The sequence below is a fragment of the Camarhynchus parvulus genome, chromosome 1, assembly GCF_901933205.1.
Source record: "Camarhynchus parvulus chromosome 1, STF_HiC, whole genome shotgun sequence".
In the NCBI taxonomy this organism is placed as follows: Eukaryota; Metazoa; Chordata; class Aves; order Passeriformes; family Thraupidae; genus Camarhynchus; species Camarhynchus parvulus.
Genome location: NC_044571.1, coordinates 31,875,924 through 31,896,982, shown reverse-complemented (window position 1 = coordinate 31,896,982; position 21,059 = coordinate 31,875,924). Strand labels below are relative to the sequence as shown.

Sequence of the window (21,059 nt, the reverse complement as noted above, 5' to 3'; positions counted from 1 at the left end):
GTGTTTTGCACTGGTCCAAGAGATGGGTATGGCTTTTGGTTTTTTAGACTAAAAATAAGTTGCTGAATTTTCAAGTTTATCAGTTGATTGTACTATAGCGAGTTACTCTAGAAGTTAAAATGCCATGCAAAAAATGAATGTAAGTAAGTCTTAATCTCGCTGATAAAACAATGCTTAGCATCAATATTTTTCCTCTTATTAATATTTTTTTATTTAGAGAATTGGCTGAAAATAATTTTTAAGAAATTTCAACTACATTATTTTTACTTATTTAGAATTGTTAAGCTTATGCTTAGCTCAGCGTGATACAGGACTGGTGCGACAACTCAGTTTTGATCAGTGACTCAAAATTGTGATCACCCTGATGTCACCGAATGGCCACAGCTTGTAAAAGGTAAGCATAAAGCATGTCAGGTTGTTTCTCAGGAGTTTTTCTACTATAATGTTTATTTTAAGGTATTTCATTTGTATGGCCTGAAGTTAGTTTTATAAATAATATTAAGTTACATTGTTTGTTTTAGATAAGTCAGCTGGCAAAGTTGACTTACACTCTTGCTGACAGTGATTTCAATGCTCGCTCAGTTTGCCCTTGCCTGCTTTTTAAAATACAAGCAAACACTGTGGTGCTCCACGATATCCCTCTTAAGAACAAAATTATCACGTAAAAGTCCCTGTTAGATTTTGCTGTCGTACTGAATTTCTGTATAAACTGTTTAGCATATCTATCCAAGCATGTGTTCAGTTTTTGTTTTGAAGTATTTATCCAGATGGCTTGATGATGTTGCAGTGTGTGTAAACTTGCATACCTTTACTTTTCTCATCTAAAAAGGTACACTGGAAGTAAAAGGAGCGGCTTGTAGAATGGAGAAGTTGCTCCCTATGTTATTGGAAATGAGCCACCATTTGAATTTGCGAGCTCATACTGCAGTATTCAGATTAGTTGTTGTCTTGTGATCAGTATCTACGATCTAATTGAAAGCTGAAATTTTTAAGAGCATTTGCTCTGAGATTTTCTCTGAACAGAACTCTTGTTTCAGATTTTAAGCATGATGAAAGGACGTCTTGCCGTACTATATAGTTGTTTTTCAATACTGTTGCCTGCTCACAGGAAATAACAAGGTATCTTGTTTGTAAACAATTGGGTATTGCAAAATAAATAGCTTCTCAGCAAACAAGTACAATTCCTGTCATTAGATTGATCTTCCACTTCATTTTACTGAGTATTGAAAGCTCATTTTTTAGGTGCTTATGTGGTCATTTGAAACCTTTTAAAATCGTGTTAATATGTCCATTAATAATTCTGCAAATCATAGTTATAGTAGGTCTGTTCATCTTTTAGAAAACAATAAGCTGAAGGAATTTTCACCCTGTGTTCTGCAGAACCACTTACCTTAGAGGACCAAACCTTTTTTGACCCAGCTAGATGGTATTTTTTTCTTATATTGTTTGTCTTATAGACACAACCTTTTTTTTTTTTTGAGTAACATATACCGAACTGTATTGTCTCTTTACAGCCCTAATAATATTCTCACAGGCAGTGAGGATAGGAAAAGATTTTGGATATACTGCTAGCTGTTTTCATGTCTGTACTGCAGATCACCAGGCTACTTTTTTATATGCAGTTTAGATGCCAGTCTGCTCTTTTTCTGTAATTCTTCATGCTGCTGTTTATTTTAAAGGCTGGAAGGCTTTAGGTATTCTTGATGTTTTTCTTTCAACACCACTATTTCCTTTGTATTTTCGTAGCAACTAAAAGCACTACTCTTTCCCAAATCCTCAATGTGTTGTATGTCCCAATACTGGAATTAAGAAAGCAAAGCTTTAAATGTCCAGACATTTTGCTACCATTTTCTAAAGTCCTGGAAGTAAATAGAGGAGCTAACCAGTATGAATATAAACATGTGTCTTTCTACTATTCCAGCTTCTAACACTTAAATGCTCAGGTGAATGAGTGGGAAAAAAATACGAGATTCTTTTCACTAAGCATTTAGAGGCTTGTTTTGGTCACCGGAGTTAAAAGGAAATTCTTATTTGTTTTGCTGCTGAGCAGTATTTTTGTCAGCAACTGCCTTGTCAGTCCTGAATTTAATGAGTAAGTGAAACGTAATTTGTAGGTAATAAATAGAGGCCAAATTTTGAGATTGGGCAGTTTTTATGTTATTTTCCAGTTAAAGAGTATATTTTAAGCGTCAGTGTAATATTAGTTGGATAGGAAGTTCAGAATTCTGTCCCTAGTGTCTGTTAAATTTTATAAGTTAGTGAAATACAAACAAATAATTTCCTGTGTTCTGCATTATCTGTCACCACACAGTATCCAGCTAACCTGGGAATTATAAGTTGTCTGCCAGAAATGCCTTCTAGGCACTGGGTCTGTTTAGTAGAATCCAAAAGATTGTTAAGATCTGGTATTTCAGAAAAGTAACTAAAATTTTAGTAGAGTGTTTGGAGAGCAGTCCAAACTTTAATAGGAGAGACCATCCAGTAAAATAACACAATGAAGCAGGAAAAAGGGAATGTATCAGGCTACATGTGGAGATTTCCAATAGCATTTAGAATGTTATAGATAGTTGTATAATAAATAGAGAAATTTAGAAATTGCATTCCTATGACTATTGATTTTTTTTTTCCTGTAAAGCTGTGGGAAAGTCTGCTTAGCTGTCATAACTGAAGTCTCTCAGCAGACTCTGGTGAAACCTAAAAAGTTAGTTCTGTTTGCAGATTTTAGCTCACTTCTGTTTTTAGAGAGCTGTCATGAAAGACATTTTTGTTCACCTAAGCTGCAGAGTTTTACTGTAATGGCTGTGCTTTGTTTCCACTCCTTGCACAGTATTTCCAGCATGGCAGTACTGGTCAACTGTACCAAAGGTTGTTCCCAAGCAAAGGTTCCATAAGGTCTGATTTCAAGGCATCCTAAGATGATGGGAAACAAAATTGCTGCATTTGTACTGCCTTGTCTTCTGGCTTGTCTGGCTACAAACTCACTGGCTAGGGGGAAGTTCTGCCTCAAAGAGAGAAAAAAAATGCTGTCTGAAAAGAATTAGCAGTTGAATCAATGCTGTCTTAAGGAAGATGGGAATAAGGAGGAGCTAAATAACTATAATTTAGTCTATTTTAAGTTAGTATGGAGCTATACCCATTGAATTAGTCTGTAAATTAAGTTAGTGGGGTTGCCAAGCTAAACACAGGTGCTGCTTGTGCTAGGCAATAACACTTAATTCCGAATTTTGCTGTCTGATCTCTTGGCTGGATTGAAGAAAACAGAAATCTGTGAGATTAGCTCCACGAATTCAGGTGGAGAGAGATAAGAGGTTTGTTTTGATATCCTTTTGGACCCTGTTTCTGAGCTGCTACTTCTTAGAGTCCAGCTCTGTAGAGAATTTGTTGGTTGCAGTTGATCACTGATAATCTTTGAGTACACGTTTGGTTACAGAAGTGGTTATGAAGAATTAGCCCAGGGCTGGAGCACTATGCTGCCTGAATGCAGAAGTGCTGCCAGCAGATCTCTCCCCTAATGGCTCCTGTTGCGTAAGCATGGGGAAAAAGTGCTCTCCTGCTTAGGGAAATTTAGCTTAATTATACTATCATGTTTTTTTGTGATAAAGTGTATTCTAGAGTTTGAGAAGCTAAATCTGCAAGTATCAAAAAGTTGATGCTTTTAGTGGCAATAATAGACTCATCACATTCCATATTTCATAACTTCATATTGTAATGACTTAAAAGAACAAGCAGTGCTTAAGGTTTTTTATCTGGTTTTGCAGATCACCAGGAGAACCACACTCTGAGAACATTGAAACTAGCCGAATGTAAGTAAATGACTGGATGAGTTTGGTTTATCTTGATAAAAATGTTCTGAACATGTATAACAGTCACTCTTGCATCTGCTTAATTAAAAGAAGACAAAAGCTGAGTAGAACTGTGAAATTACCTTAGCAAATTTCAAAGTAATATTTTGCAATTTTAAGCCTCTGTAGAAACTGATTTTTTTTTTTTTTTTGTTTGGAGGGTGCATGAGTTGGAGGGAAAGTTCAGAGGTTTAATTTAACATGAACCAGTAGATGGTAGCATAATACAGTGTCAGAAATCTTACAGCCTATATTCAGACTTCACAGAAGGGATGTAATTTCTACCTGCCATTCACTGACATCTTGCATGGCTTTGAAGACACTTCAGTATTAAGGCACAATACCCGCTGTATCTCTTGTGGTAGATGGATTGTTGAACTAAGAAAAAAAAATTATGACTTAATTTGGTGAATTTATATGCCAGTTACTTCTAGAAACAGAAAACTAGCTCTCTTTCACTAAACCACAGAACATCTTGGTCTGAACCTTTTTGTCTGTCTTCATTAGGTTAGAAGCCAGGATGAACTAAAATCAAGACTGTGGTGGACTGAAACGTTAATTTCAATTCAAAATTCAAAGGAGTTGCTGGAATTTAAAGGACTATTTAAAAACAAAAAAAAGTTTTTTGAGATTTTATTCTTCTGTGAGTTAGCAAACAAAATTCTTTTCTAGCTATTCAAACTGTCCTGTCATAGAACTCAAACAGGGAAACCACAAACTGCTCTTCTGGATAACAGCACAAGTTCCAAAATAATAGAGGGAATGTAGCCCAGTAGTTGGTGTGCTGTCTGAGGCTTCAAAGGATCTGGGTTCATTTCTCTTCTGCCATGAACTTCTTCTCTGACCTTAAACTGTCTCCTTCACGCCTTCCCCCCAAGCGGTCTAGTGTTGTACATGCCATTTTCAGGATGTTTTGCAGCCTAGTGACATAGTGTGAATTGCTCAAGGACTTCTCTGCTGTAGCTGCCCAACTTAAGGAGAAGCAAAACTGCAGTGAGCCCCCCCTGTACATTGGACTGTGTACCTAAAAAATGAGGAGGAGGAAACAGTGAAGGCTTTTCTAAGCAATTCACTGCAGTGAAGCCTTTTCTTGCACTAGGAGAAGCAATTCTCCTCGTATGACAGATTTTTTTTCCCTCACTCATACCATCTGCTACAGAAGTGCTGTCCAGCTGCTTTCTTAGGAATGCAGTGGAGGTTGCAGGGAGCCTGACCTGAAAGGTGACTCTGCCTGTTGGTGTGTGGACTCTGCGTGTTGCTGCCTTAGAGGTCACAGGGTAAAAGCCCTGCCATGGTCTCTTATTCCTGCTCCAGTAGTGGCCCATGCTGCATTGTGGTTTATTGTTCCTGCAGCAAGTTGAGTTGTGTCCTTTAGTTTCCCTGTCCTAGCCAAACAGAGGAAATAAGGCTGCAGGCTTGCTATAGTCCACTCTGGATGTTACCAGTTGGATTAATGGTTTTTATGCATTTTAAGCAAAGATGTATCAGCAGCACTCACATAGACTGGTGTGAAACAAAGACTTTAACAACCTAGCATAAATCAGAAGGAAAAGGCAGTAAAGTTTTTTTCGTTTTAGAAGTTTGCCAATTCTTGTGTGTGTGTGAATTATCTTCCTTAGAACCAAACATAAAAAAAATTTACAGTAGTAAGCTTTTCTGTGTTATAGCTGAATACTTTTTTATGTACACCAGTGATCAGAGTGGCCCTGACTCCATAAATTTTAGCTATCTGTCTAAAATAAATATGAGCCAGTCAAGCTGTAGGAATTCACATATTTGATGAGTAGTTATACAATACCTTTGCTAAACTAAATGTTTTTTGAACTGTATCACAATGTGATGTAGACTACACCTGTTACAGAGAATGTTTGCAATCCTTCTGCATAGCTGCTCTTGCCACATAAGGTGGAATGGCAGGTTGAGTGGTAGAGTTGTGACCTGCAAGCCTGCTGTGTTGCTAAAAATAGTTACTGTGTTATTTACATGCCTAAAATTCATTAGTAAATACAGGGACTAAAGCAAGTGGATTTTTGTTTGCACAATGAATGGTTGGTTTTGCTCTGGCTGGCTGATATAATTGCTTTATTTATTTCCATGTTTTGAATTGCAAAGCTTCATACCAAGAGCATGGTCATATATGTTTCACATGTTTGCATGAAAAGAAATGTAAAGAAAATATTCAGATTCATACACAGCAAAATCTTCCATATGTAAGTCTTGCTTATCCCAGGCTTTTCAAATTCTGGGTCTCCATGTGATGAACGTCTTGGTGCTAACTCAAATTTACAAGTCTTTTATCTTTGAATTGTTAAGGTCAGCATTTTCTGCCTGCTCCTGTCACACATCTCCATTGACTTTCCCCTTCAATTAGTATAACTTTCTTAAAACCTCTTTAGCACTAAATCACATCATTTGATTGTTTAGCAGTAACTTCTTATATGTTCATGTGTTTTCACTCTGTTTTTTTTAACTTTTTTTATCAAGGCAAAGGTATGACTGTCTTCATACGGCTTTCTGTGCATTCATCTTTCCTTCTCTCTGCTTTTGAGGATGGGATTCTTTGCAATTTTGAAACCCTTCTCTGGTTTTTTAACATGACTGTAGCAAGACAATTTTTCTGAGACAAGATTGTGAGATAGATGCTGGCTGTATTCTTCGCTCTCTTTCTCTGTCTTCCTGCATTGCTCCATATTGCCAGGACAGATCTTCTCAGGGTTGTCCTTTCTGAGGAAATGCCATGCTTTTGTCAGCACATGATATTCCCAGAGGCACGCTGGATCTAGAATACACAGTGGGAAGGGAGGTCACTTGGGTTAAGCCAGTGTGGTCCAAGCAGAACTCACAATCCACCCTTGCTATTGGGGTCCACCACGCTGGAAGGAATGTGTTTTGGTAAATATGGGCTCCATGCACATGCACATCTGCCAGACACACATTTGCTGTGATGCCAGAGGCTGAGGCAGGCAAAAGGTGTTACAGCACTGCTGGAACAAAGGGCTGGGCTCCAGCTGTGGGTGGACTGTTTAGCAGTTTGGTGTGCAGGGCTCTTCAAAAGGCTCTATGTGGGCTGTGCTATTACTGGAAGTCTGTCTTTTCTAGCACTGCTCTACTTACTCTTAACTAAACAGAATCAGGAAAATTAGCATGCGAGGTTTGAAGCTGAAACTTGCACAAAGCAATATTTAATTTCATGAAGATGACCATGTGTAATATCTTCTTTAACAGTTTTTGGTATGCTGGTCATGTTCTTTCCAAAGTGTAGTATAACTGCTGCAGATGTGTCTCTTTATGCCTCTGCAAACACATCTGTTAAAAGTTGTTTTGCTATTAGTACTAAAAAACCTGTTTCCTGGGTTTCTATGCATATTAATGCTTTTTTTTTTCTATTAAGAAAATTGCTTATGAACATTTTGGCACTTCTAAGTTCCTAATAGCCACTGTAAAACAGGCTGTTGTATATTTCCATTTAATAAAATTAGCCATCTTGGAGCAATCATAGAATCATCAAGGCTGGAAAAGGACTTCAAGATCATGGAGTCCAACCCTTAACCAGTCACCACCTTATCAACTAGACCATCTCACTACATTCCGTGTCCAGTCATTTCTTGAACAATTCCAAGCAGGGATGGGGACTCTACCACCTCTATGGGCTGCCCATTCCAAAGCTTGACAGCCCTTTCAGTGAAGAAATTTTTTCTGATGTCCAGAACATCCCTGGTACAGCTTGATGCCATTTTCCTCTTGTCCTGTCACTGGTTGCCTGGGAAAAGAGACCAACCCAAACCTGCTACAGCCTCCTTTCACGTGGTTGTAGAGAGTGAATAGGTCACTTTTCACCCTCCTTTTGTCCAGGCTAAACACCCCTAGCTCCCTCAGCTGGTCTTCCTAAGACTTGTGCTCCAGACTCTTCATTGCCCTATTCTGGAGACACTCCAGCACCTCAATTACTTCCTTGCAGTGAGTGGCCCAAAATTGGAGATGGGATTCAAGGTCTAAGAACAGGGAGATCACAGACTCATCCTGCTGGCCACGCTATTGCTGATCCAGACCAGGTCACCGTTGGCCTTCTTGGCAGCCTGGGCGCACACTGGCTCATGTTCAGCACCCTCAGGTCCTTTTCCACTGGGCAGCTTTCCAGCCACTCTGCTCCAGCCTGTAGCACTGCACAGGGTTGTTATAGCCCAAGTGCAGGACCTGACACCTCACCCTGTTAAACTTCATGCTGTTGGCCTTGGCCCTGTCAATCCATCCTGTCCAGATCCATTACTACCCTCCAGCAGGTCAGCACTCCTGTCCAATGTGAGATTTATTTGTAAAAATAATATAACAGTTCTTGTATCCTAAGCAAAAACTATTCAGAAGTGTGTTATTTCATGCTGCTATTTCCAGACAAGTATGAAACATTCATGTGTCATTCTAAAATTTAGGTAAACTTACAAGCAAAAATGATGCAGTTATGCAGATATTTTAAACTTCAGGCACGTTTTAAATGTAAATGTAAACTTGAATGTAAGTGCTTTGTAGGTGAATTTTAAATTATTACATGCTTCAAATCTTTCAAAAATTCCTTTAATGTTTAAACTTCTAATTTTCTCTGTGGGAAGAGATTCCATTACATGGTATTTCTTCGGTATTTAGTTTAAGGTATTTGAGAAATGCAAATTACATTCTGTTTCATAGGAACTTTTGAACCAGTACATTAAATCCCTGTTTTTTACAGGTTTTAGACATTGAAAATTTACTACAGAAAATGCAGCCCGGTTCAGCTTTGTCTTGGTCGTACATGTTTCTCATGATACTCCACAATTTTGGCACCATTTAAATTACAAATGCAAAGTACTTACTGTCTGGCTTTTTATTAGCTAAAGAACACATGGAAAGCCTAAAAGCAATTCTTTTTCTGTAACTACTACAAACTAATGAATGCTAATTTAATTTTAAACAGAAAAGTGTGCTTGTGAAATTGTTGGACTTTAAGGAAGGAAGTCGGGTGTCTATTTTAGATGCCTCTCCTCCTCACTGAAGCATTGCTTGAGGAGGTTATACAAGGCCCACTGAGTGGGAAGTTATCTTTCAGTCATAAGAATATGCCTGTGAAATGTTTACAACTTCAGCCACACCGGTGCAGTTTCGTAGTTGGATGCGCAACAACAATGAGTATTTGGAAATGTGTATGCAGGTCAGTCACTACAGCCTGAGCTACAGTAGTAACTGTGTGTGCTCATGGGCAGCAGTGAACCAGGCCTTGAGCTTTCTAAGGGACCAGCTGCTCTTGACCAGATCCCTTTATAGGAACTTGAAAAGAGCTGTGCTCTTCACGGGTGTAGCATGAGCTAAGAATAGAGAGTGGTTTTATGTTACTTTGCTTGATGAACCCGTTTAAATGCCTCAGGCCAAGAACTTCAGTTTTCAGCATACTAAATGAGCAGGGGAATGTAGAAAGAGATCAAGTTTTCACTTGTGAACAATAGCGAGAGTATGCTACAAGTTCTTCTGCTGAATAATGTAGAAATAGGAAATGTGGGCTTTTGGCAATGGACAATGATACTAATACCCGAAGTACACCAGTGGGAATGTGGTATGGAATGTCTGAAAATCTCACACTGACTTACTCAGAACTGCATTTTCTGCAAGTCTTTTTGTTGATGAACCTCAGTAAGAGTAGCTCTTGTGGAAGGATTGGTAATTTCCCTTCTACCTTCTGAGGTCTGTATCCTCACTGAAATTTATTTTATTTATTTACCTAAATCATTTGTCTGAGGTAAAGTGAAAAGTCTGTGGAGTAGCTGCCAGGGAGAGGGGGAGGATCCAGCTGGATCCCTTTAAGTTTATGGGGACTTATGGAATTCTTACAGAATACTCAGAGAGATGGCTGATGTCATCACAAGGCCTCTCTCAAGGATTTTTCAATGATCTTGGGAATCTGGAGACCTCTCCGTCAACTGGAGACTGGCCAGTGTTGGCCCAATATTCAAGAAGGGCAGGAAGAATGACCTTCCAAACTACAGGACTCTCATTCTCACATCAGTGCCTGGTAAAATTATGGAGAAAATTATTCTGGGAGTTACTGAAAAACACCTGAAGAACACCACAGACATCAGTCATAGCCACCGCTGGTTCTTGTCAAACCTAATTTCTTTTTATGACAAGGTAACCCATCTAGCTGAGCAAGGGAAGCCAGCTGATGTCATCTTTTTGGATTTCCATAAAGCTTTCAATACCGTCTCTCACAGTATCCTTCTGGATAAAATGTCCAGAACATAGCTGGATAAATACATCATGTGAGAGGTGAGCAGCTGGCTCATAGGTCAGGCACACATGGTTTCAGTAAATGGGTTGACATCAGACTGCTGACCTGTCACTAGTGGAGTTCCACAGGGCTCCATCCTTGCCCCTCCTCAACATCTCATCAATGACTTGGAAGCAGGTCTCGAAGGCATACAGAGTAGGCTTGCCAGTGATACTAAATTGGGAGGCTGTTGACTCCCTGGAAGGCAGCCAGGTTGTGCAGAGAGACCTCATCAAATTAGAGGGTTGGGCAATCACCAACCACCTGAAGTTCAACAAATACAAGTGCTCCTGGGACCTGCATCACAGCAAAGCCCCCTGGGGGCCCTGGTCAGTGGCAAGCTGAACATGAACCAGCAGTGCCCTGGCAGCCAGGATGACCAGCCATGCCCTTGGGGGCATCAGGCACAGCATGGCCAGCTGGGCAAGGGAAGGGATTGTCCCACTCTGCTCTGCACTGGGGCAGCCTCAACTTGAATACTGTGTGCAGTTTTGGGTATTACAATATGAGAAAGATACAGAGATGTTAGAGAGCATCTGAAGGATGGCTACAAAGATGAAGCACCTTGAGGAGAAGCCATATGAGGAGTGGCTGAGTCCACTTGGGCTGTTCAGCCTGGAGAGCGACACTGAGGGGTGACCTCATCATGGTCTACAGCTTCCTGGTGAGGGGAAGCAGGGGGCAGACACTGATCTCTTCTCTCTGGTGACAGAACCTGAGGGAATGGCATGAAACTGTGTCAGGGAAGGTTTAGGTTGGATATTAGGAAAAAGTTCTTCACTCAGAGGATGGTTGGGCACTGGAACAGGCTCCCCGAGGAAGTAGTCACAGTGCCAGGCCTAAGATCAAGAAGTGTTTGTTAGGCACATGGTGTGATTCTTGGTGATGGTTCTATGCAGGGCCAGAAGTTGAACTTTGATGATCCTTATGGGTCACTTCCAACTAAGGATATTCTATGAAATTCTAATACTGCTGTATTCTAGTACTGTTGTACACCATACTGTTTGCTTCCATACTTGATTTTTAAAAGAAAAATTAAAAATACAACCTTCTGTCTCTAATAGAGTTTCAGAGAACTTGAGTCAGCGAGTTGCCAGCCACAAGTTAAAATAAAAGTGTTTGTACAAACAGGCTTATTGTAGGCATGACAAAGTTTGAGAAGTAGCTAAAAACTAAAAGCAAAAAAATATTGAGTCCTTTAGAAGTTAACTGTTAGAGACAAGTCTAAGCTTAGCTTTGTTTACTGGCATCTCAGGCATAACCTGGTTAAAGTGAAGTGTTGTTTAACATGATAAAATGTGTTGTTAATGTATCAGTGTTTATACATTTATTCAAACTAGATGTGTGAGCTGGAAAGGTGTGCATGTTGGTGGCCACAGCTCAGGTGTAAAAATTCAGCTTTTTCATATATAAATGTTACCTGCTTGCTAATTACGATATTTCACGCTCTAAATCTGGAGGTCTGGAATGATTGAAGGTCAGGAATGATGAAAGCACGAAATTTTGCATTCAGAAATAGTTGTCTCTGAAATAATTTACTGTTCCAAGTTGTACTAAAACACTGTTGCTTTGAGAGGATTTGGGTGATTTTTCTTAAAGCCTCTATACTAATGGCTGAAGTATGAAAGACAAGATTTTAAAAACCCACTTATTTTTAGATGTACATGGAGAGAGGCAGATTTTTGTAAGTCTACATACAAAAATGTGAGACCAGAACACTTCCCTTAGATTAGGGTATAGCTATTCCCTGTTACACAGTAATGGTTTTAATGATATTGCTCATGCTGCTTTTTCTTTCCACATCCATCTCAAAGTGCCACGGAAATCTTTCTCCTCAGTTGGTTTTTTGTTTGTTTTCTGTTCCCTGGAACGAAAACATCCAGGGAATGAAAGCTCAGATAGGCATCAAAGTAATTGTTTTCCTTGTAAGATGTATTTTCTTCTCTGGGATTATGAGATCTTGAAGGGTGAAGAGAAAGAAGCAGAGGTCTTATTGCTGAGTAATGAGTAGTCACTCTCAGAACATTTTCCCTTTTGAAGTAACTGCATTGAAACTGCTATTTAACCAGCCATTATTAACAGCAAGGTGCAGCAAGTGCTGAGTAGTGCCAGTGGGTCTGGCACTTCAGTTCTGAAGTACTTGTTCTGTGCAGAATCTGTGCATACATCAACATCAGGAAAGACAATTTTAAGTTAATATCACAATTTCTGCTGCTCTAATCTTAGTAGTACTGTATCACTGAAGTTCCATAAAAAGCATGTATGTTAAACCTAGTCAGAATGTTTGAAATCTTTTTCATAGTTGGTAGTTTTCATTAATAACTTATTATTTTAAATGCAGTCAAGGTTTGGGAGTTTCTTTCTGAAATGTGGTCATACATGGTGCTCTTGGTGCTGCATGCAGCTGCTTCTGTCCTGGTTACCTGCAGCTTTCCAGTGATTTCTTTACTATTTGCATGTTTCTGTAGAAGTCTGTGGCCTTATTAATAAGGCAGTTACATTTTCTTTTGTGTATATATATATATATATAGTACTGAGCACTAGACTTGTACAGCAATGCAGCTGTGATTTTTCAGAGTACATACTTGGCACCTATAATGGCAGGAGAAACAGAAGGATTTGGCAGATAGCACTTTTTGGGATTGTTTTTCTATTATATTTTGACAACCATATAATTTATTTAAGCTGAGGATAAATATATCCAGCCTTGAGATTATCTGTAATTTGTTTTTAGCATCAGCTTAATTAATCAAGGAATATTTTTTGTTCAGATTTAAATAGACTAAATATGATAATTTAAGTCATCTGGAATCTTGTTAAAATGGGTAAAATAGTATAGTGTTAGTAGTATTGCTAAATAAATGTCCGAATTTTTTGTTTGTGTTTCATGCCTCTTTCATCTGTCAGTGGCAGCCATGACTCAGTATTATATATTAGATTCAACACCTGTACAACTTTCAGTTTTGTTTCAGTGGCAACCTTGTTTTGCATCCAAATTGCTCTCTTTTTATCAACAGTTGAGATTGTTCAGAACTGTACAAGATTGTCTCCACTGTAGCACTGCCATGTAAAGCTGAAAACTGCATAAACAGGATTTATCTTTTACTTACATAGAACGCACAAATTAAATTGTGTGTTAAATATATTTGCATTTATCAAGATGAGAATCCTGCATTTAAAAAATCTTCTGATGTGTTCTGTCTGACAGAAATCTTGTGTTTCAGTGCCTGACTAATCTCTGCCTTGCTGATGCTATTGAATGAGCTTTGTATGTGAAAGCTCCACTAATCCTTGTACTTACTGTTTGAATGTTTGCTACAGGAAGCGAGCAGCTGCAAAGCATCTAATAGAGCGCTACTACCACCAGTTAACCGAGGGCTGTGGAAATGAAGCCTGCACGAATGAATTTTGTGCTTCCTGTCCAACTTTTCTCCGTATGGATAACAATGCAGCAGCCATTAAGGCCCTCGAGCTTTATAAGATTAATGCAAAACTCTGTGATCCTCATCCCTCCAAGAAAGGAACGAGCTCAGCTTACCTAGAAAACAATTCCAAAGGTGCCCATAACAATTCCTGCACTGACAGAAAAATGAACAAGAAGGAAATGCAAGGCCCGAGAGATGACTTTAAAGGTAAGAGGTTTACAATTTTCTTAAAATAAAACACATTTCATATGCACAAGTACAAGCCAACAGAATTCATTCTGGTGATGTTCTGCTGACTTTAGTAAAATAGAGTATTAGACAATTGAGTATTTTCCTATGGATTCAGAAAAATGCATGGATTAAGGCTGAACACTGATTCCAAATCTAGATCTTGACCACATCTCTGTTAAAATAAACATGCATTTGTTGTCTTACAACAATAGTGATTTTTGCAAATATAGAAATGTTTTGTGCTGTTGTATGACTCTTTTAGTTTTGCTAGTTTCATAGTTATTCTGCAATTAATAAATTATAAAAGTTATGCTTTAACTAATTTCAGATCCTATGTTGAGAAACTTAACAGATGAAATAAATGATACAGTAAGTGGTAGGCAATACATTCACCAAGCTAAAAAATGTTTGAGCACAGTTATTATTAAGCCAGTGTAAAATGAAATACTGTTCCGTGTATATGTTTTCTAACTTCTGTTTAGCTTTTCAAGCAATCTGTAATAGTAAATACATACTACTAGAATAATGTTAGTTGTCACCTTAACCCGTGATGCAAACACATCCACAAACCAGGCCAAATGGTTTTTAAAGCCATTAACCTTTGAGCAGACCACCTTTAAGTGTTGTGGCAAAAAGTGATATAAACACAAGTCCAGATTCATTTATTTTACCTAAACAGGGTGAATTTTTTTTCTAATCTACAGCAAAGATTTAAAAAACCCTACAGAATTAGCAATAAAACACAGTACTGTGTTATAAGCAACCCAAGATATTCCAGCACCAGTTTCTTCTTTATCTGATGCAAGGATAAATTTGTACCCAAATTACTTATGATCTGAATAAGCAGAGAGGCAAACACACTAGGAAGGGGAAAGGGAAGGAAATGTAGCATTTGATGAGCAAGAGGCACATTAAGGCTGTTTTGTGTTTTTTCTCTTGATTTTTTTTGTATTATTAATGGAGCTTTTCAGACACAGAATTTTTCTTATTCTGTCTAACCATCCCCTCTCCCCAAGGCAGGTACCTAAGAGTCTTCCAAACCTACCTCCAGAGACAGTCTGTTGGCTACAGCAGTGACTCAGACTTCCTCTCTTGGAGCATCACAACTATTCACCTTTCTTTGTAGCTGTATAGACAGAGGGCTTTTAATGCATTCTTAAAGCTCATCTGAGGCTCAGCTACCTTTGGAATTGGGTGATGTCTAAGGAATCTAGCACTCTGATTTTTTTAAGGTCTGCTGCAACAGTTACTGGAAAATCTGCAGCAAAGTTTAGCAAAGTTGAGGAAAAGGATGTGTAGCTTGCTTTTATGCTTGACACAGGATTAAAAGTTCTAAATAAATAGAAAGAAGAATGCTTCAGAAATAACTAAATTACTTTTCTGGAGTTCTTGAAATACTAAAACCTTTAAAAGAGTGAATGAGGAAATTCCTGTTTAAGTATGGAAATCTGAAATTTATAATATTGTTGAATTGTCAGTGTGTGCTGATAGTTTTTATGCTATGAATAATGTCTGTGGTCCAGAGTCAATGAACTTGAGACTCTGGTCCTCATTTTGAGGAGCCATGTCATAGAATATCATCTGTATCAGCAGATAAATTTGTCTTAACACAAGAAAATTAAGACTTAAACAAGTTTTGCTTCCTGAGCATGCACTGCAGCAGATAAAAATAGATGTTGTAGAGTCCTTTCAAAATGTTTTCTGTAGAGCTGGTTTTTTAACAGGACAGATGTTTTGAGATTTGTCAGTGTCTTCATATTGGAAGTCAATGTAAGCTTAAGACATAAGCCTAACCTTTCCTGTGTTACATGTGTTCTGAGAGTGGCTTGGGGTTCTGTGAAAGTCAGTAGGTTGTCTGTCTTTGCATCGTCTAGTTTGTCTTTTTAATTTAATGACTTCTTGGAATGAGTATCAGTGTAGGTGATACAACACCTTTATTAAACGTTTTTATTAAAATGATACACTTCTTTCTGCAGAGGTAGGTAGTTCGAGTATGGTTGGTGAATACAATTTTGAGATGTTTTCTCTAGAGATGTTATTAAAACTGATTCTGTTTTGGTTCTAAATTATGTGTCAGTTCAGAAGAATCTGCTTAAACTAGAATATCTTTTTAGGGTCTGATCATGTTTACAGTAATTCTACTGTAAATCATCACCTGATGTGAAAGCATCTGTGGGTTCTGTTTGAGAACTAACATAGAAAGCTATAAATAATGTTTTCTTTCTTTTTTCTAAAGAGAAAGGAAGATTTCAAATAACAAATGGACTATTCGAAGGACTTATTTTGTATCAGGAGTTTGGGGAGAGGGAGAACAGACAGGTATTTGGAGCAGATGATGTGTGTAAACCATCTTGTTGCTCTGAATAACATGTTGATTAGTATACCCAAGTTGCTTATCTTAGTGAGGCCTAATGTACAAAGACATAATCTACATGCCACGCTGCATGTGTAATTTAGAAGGCAGCATAAATTTCAGAGCATATATTCAGGGGTTTGGGAGGGTTTTCAGCCATCAATTTAGTCTAAAAACTGTTGCAGAAAGCATTAAAAAGAGAAATAAGAAATCTTATATTCCCATTAACATACAACAAAACAAGTGATTGAGTCTTTTCTTCAAGGTCTGCTTTGAAAAAAAGAGGTTGATACAGTCTAGTTTGTTTAGTTTAATGACTTACACATTAACTATGCAGATCTACCAGAAGACTGTATTGTCGCAGCCTTATTCATTAAGGCTTTTAAAGTTTAAACCTCTTACTGATTGCACTTGTTTAGACAATACAGTACTGTTAACTACCTAATGTAGTTAATTGGCTGCAAAACAGTTTCACTATTGTGCACATTCTCTGATTGACATCCATGAATAAAATATTTTACTAAGTCAGTGAATGAAGTAATGATTTTTCATGCTAATGAAATTAGAAAGTATCTGTCTTGAATTTATTCAGCACTGACACTGTTTTTGCAGTTTTAGTGATGATATGACACACAGGTTTCTTAGATAGGGCAAACCAGAAGTATATTATCTTTTTAATTTTTATATTAGTAAAATTAATATCTTTATCTTTTTATAGATGTGACCTTCCTAACAGAAGACAAGATATATGAAATTCTTGAACTATGTCGAGAAAAAGAGGATTATTCCCCTTTAATCCGGGTGATTGGGAGAGTGTTTTCTAGTGCTGAAGCACTGGTACAGAGTTTCCGAAAAACCAAGCAGCACACCAAGGAGGAGCTCAAGTCTCTTCAAGGAAAGGATGAAGACAAAGATGAAGATGAAAAGGAAAAAGCTGCCTGTTCGGCTGCTGCTATGGAAGAGGATTCTGGTGCATCATCGTCTTCATCATCAAGAATAGGTGATAGCACACAGGGAGATAATAACCTCCAAAAACTAGGCCCAGATGAAGTGTCTGTAGATATTGAAGCAGTCAGACGGGTCTATGATAGGTTACTTTCTAATGAAAAAATAGAAACTGCCTTTTTAAATGCACTTGTGTACTTGTCACCTAATGTGGAATGTGACTTGACTTACCATAACGTGTATTCTCGGGATCCTAACTATCTGAATTTGTTTATTATCGTTATGGAGAATGGCAATCTTCATAGCCCAGAATATCTGGAAATGGCTCTACCATTGTTTTGCAAAGCAATGAGCAAACTGCCCCTTGCAGCTCAAGCAAAACTGGTCAGATTGTGGTCTAAGTACAGAGCAGATCAAATTCGGAGAATGATGGAAACATTTCAGCAACTTATTACTTACAAAGTCATAAGCAACGAGTTCAATAGTCGTAACCTAGTGAATGATGATGATGCTGTTGTTGCTGCTTCGAAGTGCTTGAAAATGGTTTACTATGCAAATGTAGTAGGAGGGGATGTGGATACAGATCATAACGAAGAGGAAGATGAAGAACCCATCCCAGAATCAAGTGAACTAACTCTTCAAGAGCTGTTGGGTGAGGAAAGAAGAAATAAAAAAGGTCCTCGAGTAGACCCACTGGAAACTGAACTTGGTGTTAAAACTATAGATTGCAGAAAACCACTTATCCCTTTTGAAGAATTTATTAATGAACCACTGAATGATGTTCTAGAAATGGACAAAGACTACACTTTCTTCAAAGTAGAAACAGAGAATAAATTCTCATTTATGACCTGTCCCTTCATATTGAATGCTGTTACCAAGAACCTGGGATTGTATTATGACAATAGGATCCGGATGTACAGTGAAAGACGCATAACTGTGCTCTACAGCTTGGTTCAGGGGCAGCAGCTCAACCCCTACCTGCGGCTGAAAGTGCGGCGTGATCACATCATCGACGACGCGCTCGTCCGGGTAAGTCAGCAGCAACGGGGGTTTCTTGGCTCTGACTCGTGCAAACTGCATGGGCTTGGAGTCACTGAAAAGGACTCTGTGTGAGTGCACATAGACTAGATTTCCTCTAGAAGAATCTCAGATAGCTTTATTGTTTGAATTCGAAGCATGATGCTGAAGATTTCATGTTCAGCAGAACTACTTCTGCAGATTAAGATGTCGTAAAGTATGAAGTAGCTCTTATTCTCCATTATCAGATCCTGCACAGATCTTGATGGTGAGAGTAACCAGCTTCTGTTTCTTTGTCCTCTGCAACGTCCTGGATTGTCTTCTGATGGGTAGGGATTTTCAGATGGAAGACAGAATTAAAACATTTTAGTTTTGTACTCTTCTTTTGGACTTACAAATTTCTAGAAATAAAGCATTATTTTAATTTGGTGCAAATACTGATACGACTGACAAAGGTAGACAGACCTGTTAATACCAAAGAAGTGTGAGAGCAGCCTGTTTCTGAATCTGCTGACTTCTTTAATTAAAACTTAATGCCATTTGTTTATGCATTTTTGGAAGAGCGGAGTCATACAGGATACAAACTATTTTACAGTAAATAGGTCCATATACGAATGTTAATATGTTCTTTATTTTAGGACCCTTCCCCTTTTTTTTTTTTTTTTAAAGCTGGTAATTTTCAAAAACTCATTTTCCTGTGTTCTGTTATAAAAGCACAAGGTTTGCAAATTTTTAAATTTACCAATAGCTTTAAAACTTGTTACTGAAGACCTAGGGAGGTGTTTAGGGAGGGTTTGGGGAAATTACCTTATTTTGCCTCTCAGCCCAGCTGTTACATGTACTTAAACTGAATGAGTGTAACTGCCAGTGAAAGTCAATTGTGAGAACCCTAAATGACCTTCTACCTTGATTTTTCTGTATGCCTAGGAATTTCCAGCTGAGTTAGCTGCTTTGTGGGAATTGCTGATATTATGATTTGTCCGGGAAAACATTTGTCTTTAGTACCAAAAGAAAAAAATGAAATTGCAGTGCAGAAGTGGCTTCTGTCTGTAAACTCAACTTTATATTAGGCAAATAAATATAAAAATACTGTGTACCAGTTTTTTTATTTAAGAATACTCTTTGTAATTTCACTACCTATCAGACTTACAGTTGTGTCCAGTTATGCTTTGTCATACTACTGTAATGGAGTTTATTCCTTGAATGTTCAGCTTTGTGCACATAGAATTATCCCTCCCTTTTTTCCAGTATTTTTCTCGTTAGGAAATGAAAAGGTCAAAGAGCATAAAAGCTAGTTTTAGGATGTTCTTTTCAATGTCAATTTTAGCAGAGCAAAAGCAAACCTTACTCTTTATCCAATAATAAAAAGGAAAATCCATAAATATGAGAAAAGACATTCTTTTACATACTACTTGTAAAAGTTGAAATCTTTGAGGATAAAAAAAATTATGTTTAGGTTAAAAAGTTTGTGGGCAACATCCAGTTGCAGTAGGGCCACAGCAGTCACTGCTGTGCACATTCTTGGCCTGTAGGAAGTTTAGGAAATTTAGATTAGATTAAGCTCAAACATACTAATCTAAATTATGATGCACTTGCAGCAGCCCTTGCTCAGCCTAGCAGCCTGAGTTACATGCCTAGGCAGTTGCCGTGGATCTTCCTATGGCTGTTAATTTAAGCTGTCAGAGCATGCTAAATTATGGTGACCTGACTGTCAGAGCAATGAGGAAAGTAAGGATTTTAAACTGTTTATTTGGGGACAGAAAATAAAGGGAAAAGATAAAATTGTTCTAAATTCAGGTCGTCTGAACTAAACTGTAGTGGTAGCCAAAAAGACCAAGTGCAGCCCAGGCATTTCTCAGATTATATTCAGTAAAATGGAGATGAACACAGAGGTGCCATCCAAAATGGAGGAAGGGAGTATGTGCTGTTTCAGAGATGTTACAAGGTAGCTGTTGTGGGATGATGTGGAAGTAGGGAAAACTTTATTGTATTGTATGAAGTGGGTACAGAATCCACCTTTTAACTACTGATATGTTTTAACTGATGATACAAAGTATCATAGCTCAGTGAATATATTTTAAATATTCCCCAGGAAGTGTTAGTGAATGGCATGCTCTAATGTCGCTGTTTGCCACGGTGTGCCTATTCTCTTTCATTTGTTTCTTCTCATTTTAATATCAGAAAAGATGCAGTAGAAATACATTTGGAAAGCTCAGAGTCTCTTCAAAGAAACTGTAAAGTCCCCTTAAGGGTAAAAACAATGATGGAGAGAACATAAAAGATGAATGAAGAAGTTGAATGAGAAATACTGTTTTTTACAACTGGTAGCCCCTAGTTTTATTATCAGGAATAAGGCTTAACATAAGCAAAATGGCATTTTATTTTCCACACTGTGTACCTCAAGAGGGTGGGTGTCTTTGCCCAGGACCTGTAACTCTTCATGAAAGAAAGATCCATTGAAAGCTAATGGACATTACAGGCATTTTGGTGTGAGCCACACACAAACCTCAGGAAATCTCTAAGCTGCAATTGTGCTGGTAGCTGGGAAGTTATTCCAGGGGAGATACTGCTCCACACTGTTGTCTTCTGTCAGAAAGTGCCAATCTGTTCAAGAATTGCATGCAGTTGTTGCTGGGAGTCTTTGTAATTGGTTCAGGAGTGATTTTAATAATTTTCACAATTACTTCCTAGTTGGTCTGAAATAGCTCTGGAGGAGGCTCTTCAGTCTTATGTTCTAAGCCTTAAAACAGTTTGCTCTGTGCCTGATGGAAATCAAAGATGGGTACCATGAGCTTCTGTAGCAGTACTGACAGCATCAAATCTAAGTGAAAGCTGCACTGGATTACTTTGCATCAGGGATGGCTGCTGTTTTGGGTGTACAGTACTGAACTTAGGAAGAGTCTCACTGAAAAATACCAGAAAGATTTTTTGAAAGATGATAATATTCATTAGTGAAA

General features: G+C 38.1%; 1 protein-coding gene across 8 annotated transcripts in view; it reads left to right on the top strand.

Annotated features, from left to right (window-relative positions):
* The window catches only part of UBE3A (ubiquitin protein ligase E3A), a 51,293-nt gene that overhangs the window by 17,559 nt on the left and 12,675 nt on the right, over nucleotides 1-21,059 (top strand). For 7 of the 8 annotated variants that reach the window (XM_030962255.1, XM_030962264.1, XM_030962305.1 and 4 more), the window contains 4 exons: nucleotides 276-394; nucleotides 3,759-3,803; nucleotides 13,453-13,763; nucleotides 16,859-18,114. In XM_030962255.1, coding sequence (XP_030818115.1) covers nucleotides 375-394; nucleotides 3,759-3,803; nucleotides 13,453-13,763; nucleotides 16,859-18,114 — 1,632 coding nt within the window. In that variant the 5' untranslated portion in view covers nucleotides 276-374. Of the gene's footprint in view, nucleotides 1-275; nucleotides 395-426; nucleotides 1,120-3,758; nucleotides 3,804-13,452; nucleotides 13,764-16,858; nucleotides 18,115-21,059 lie in introns of those variants that run through there. The other variant, XM_030962314.1, reaches the window with a different exon arrangement.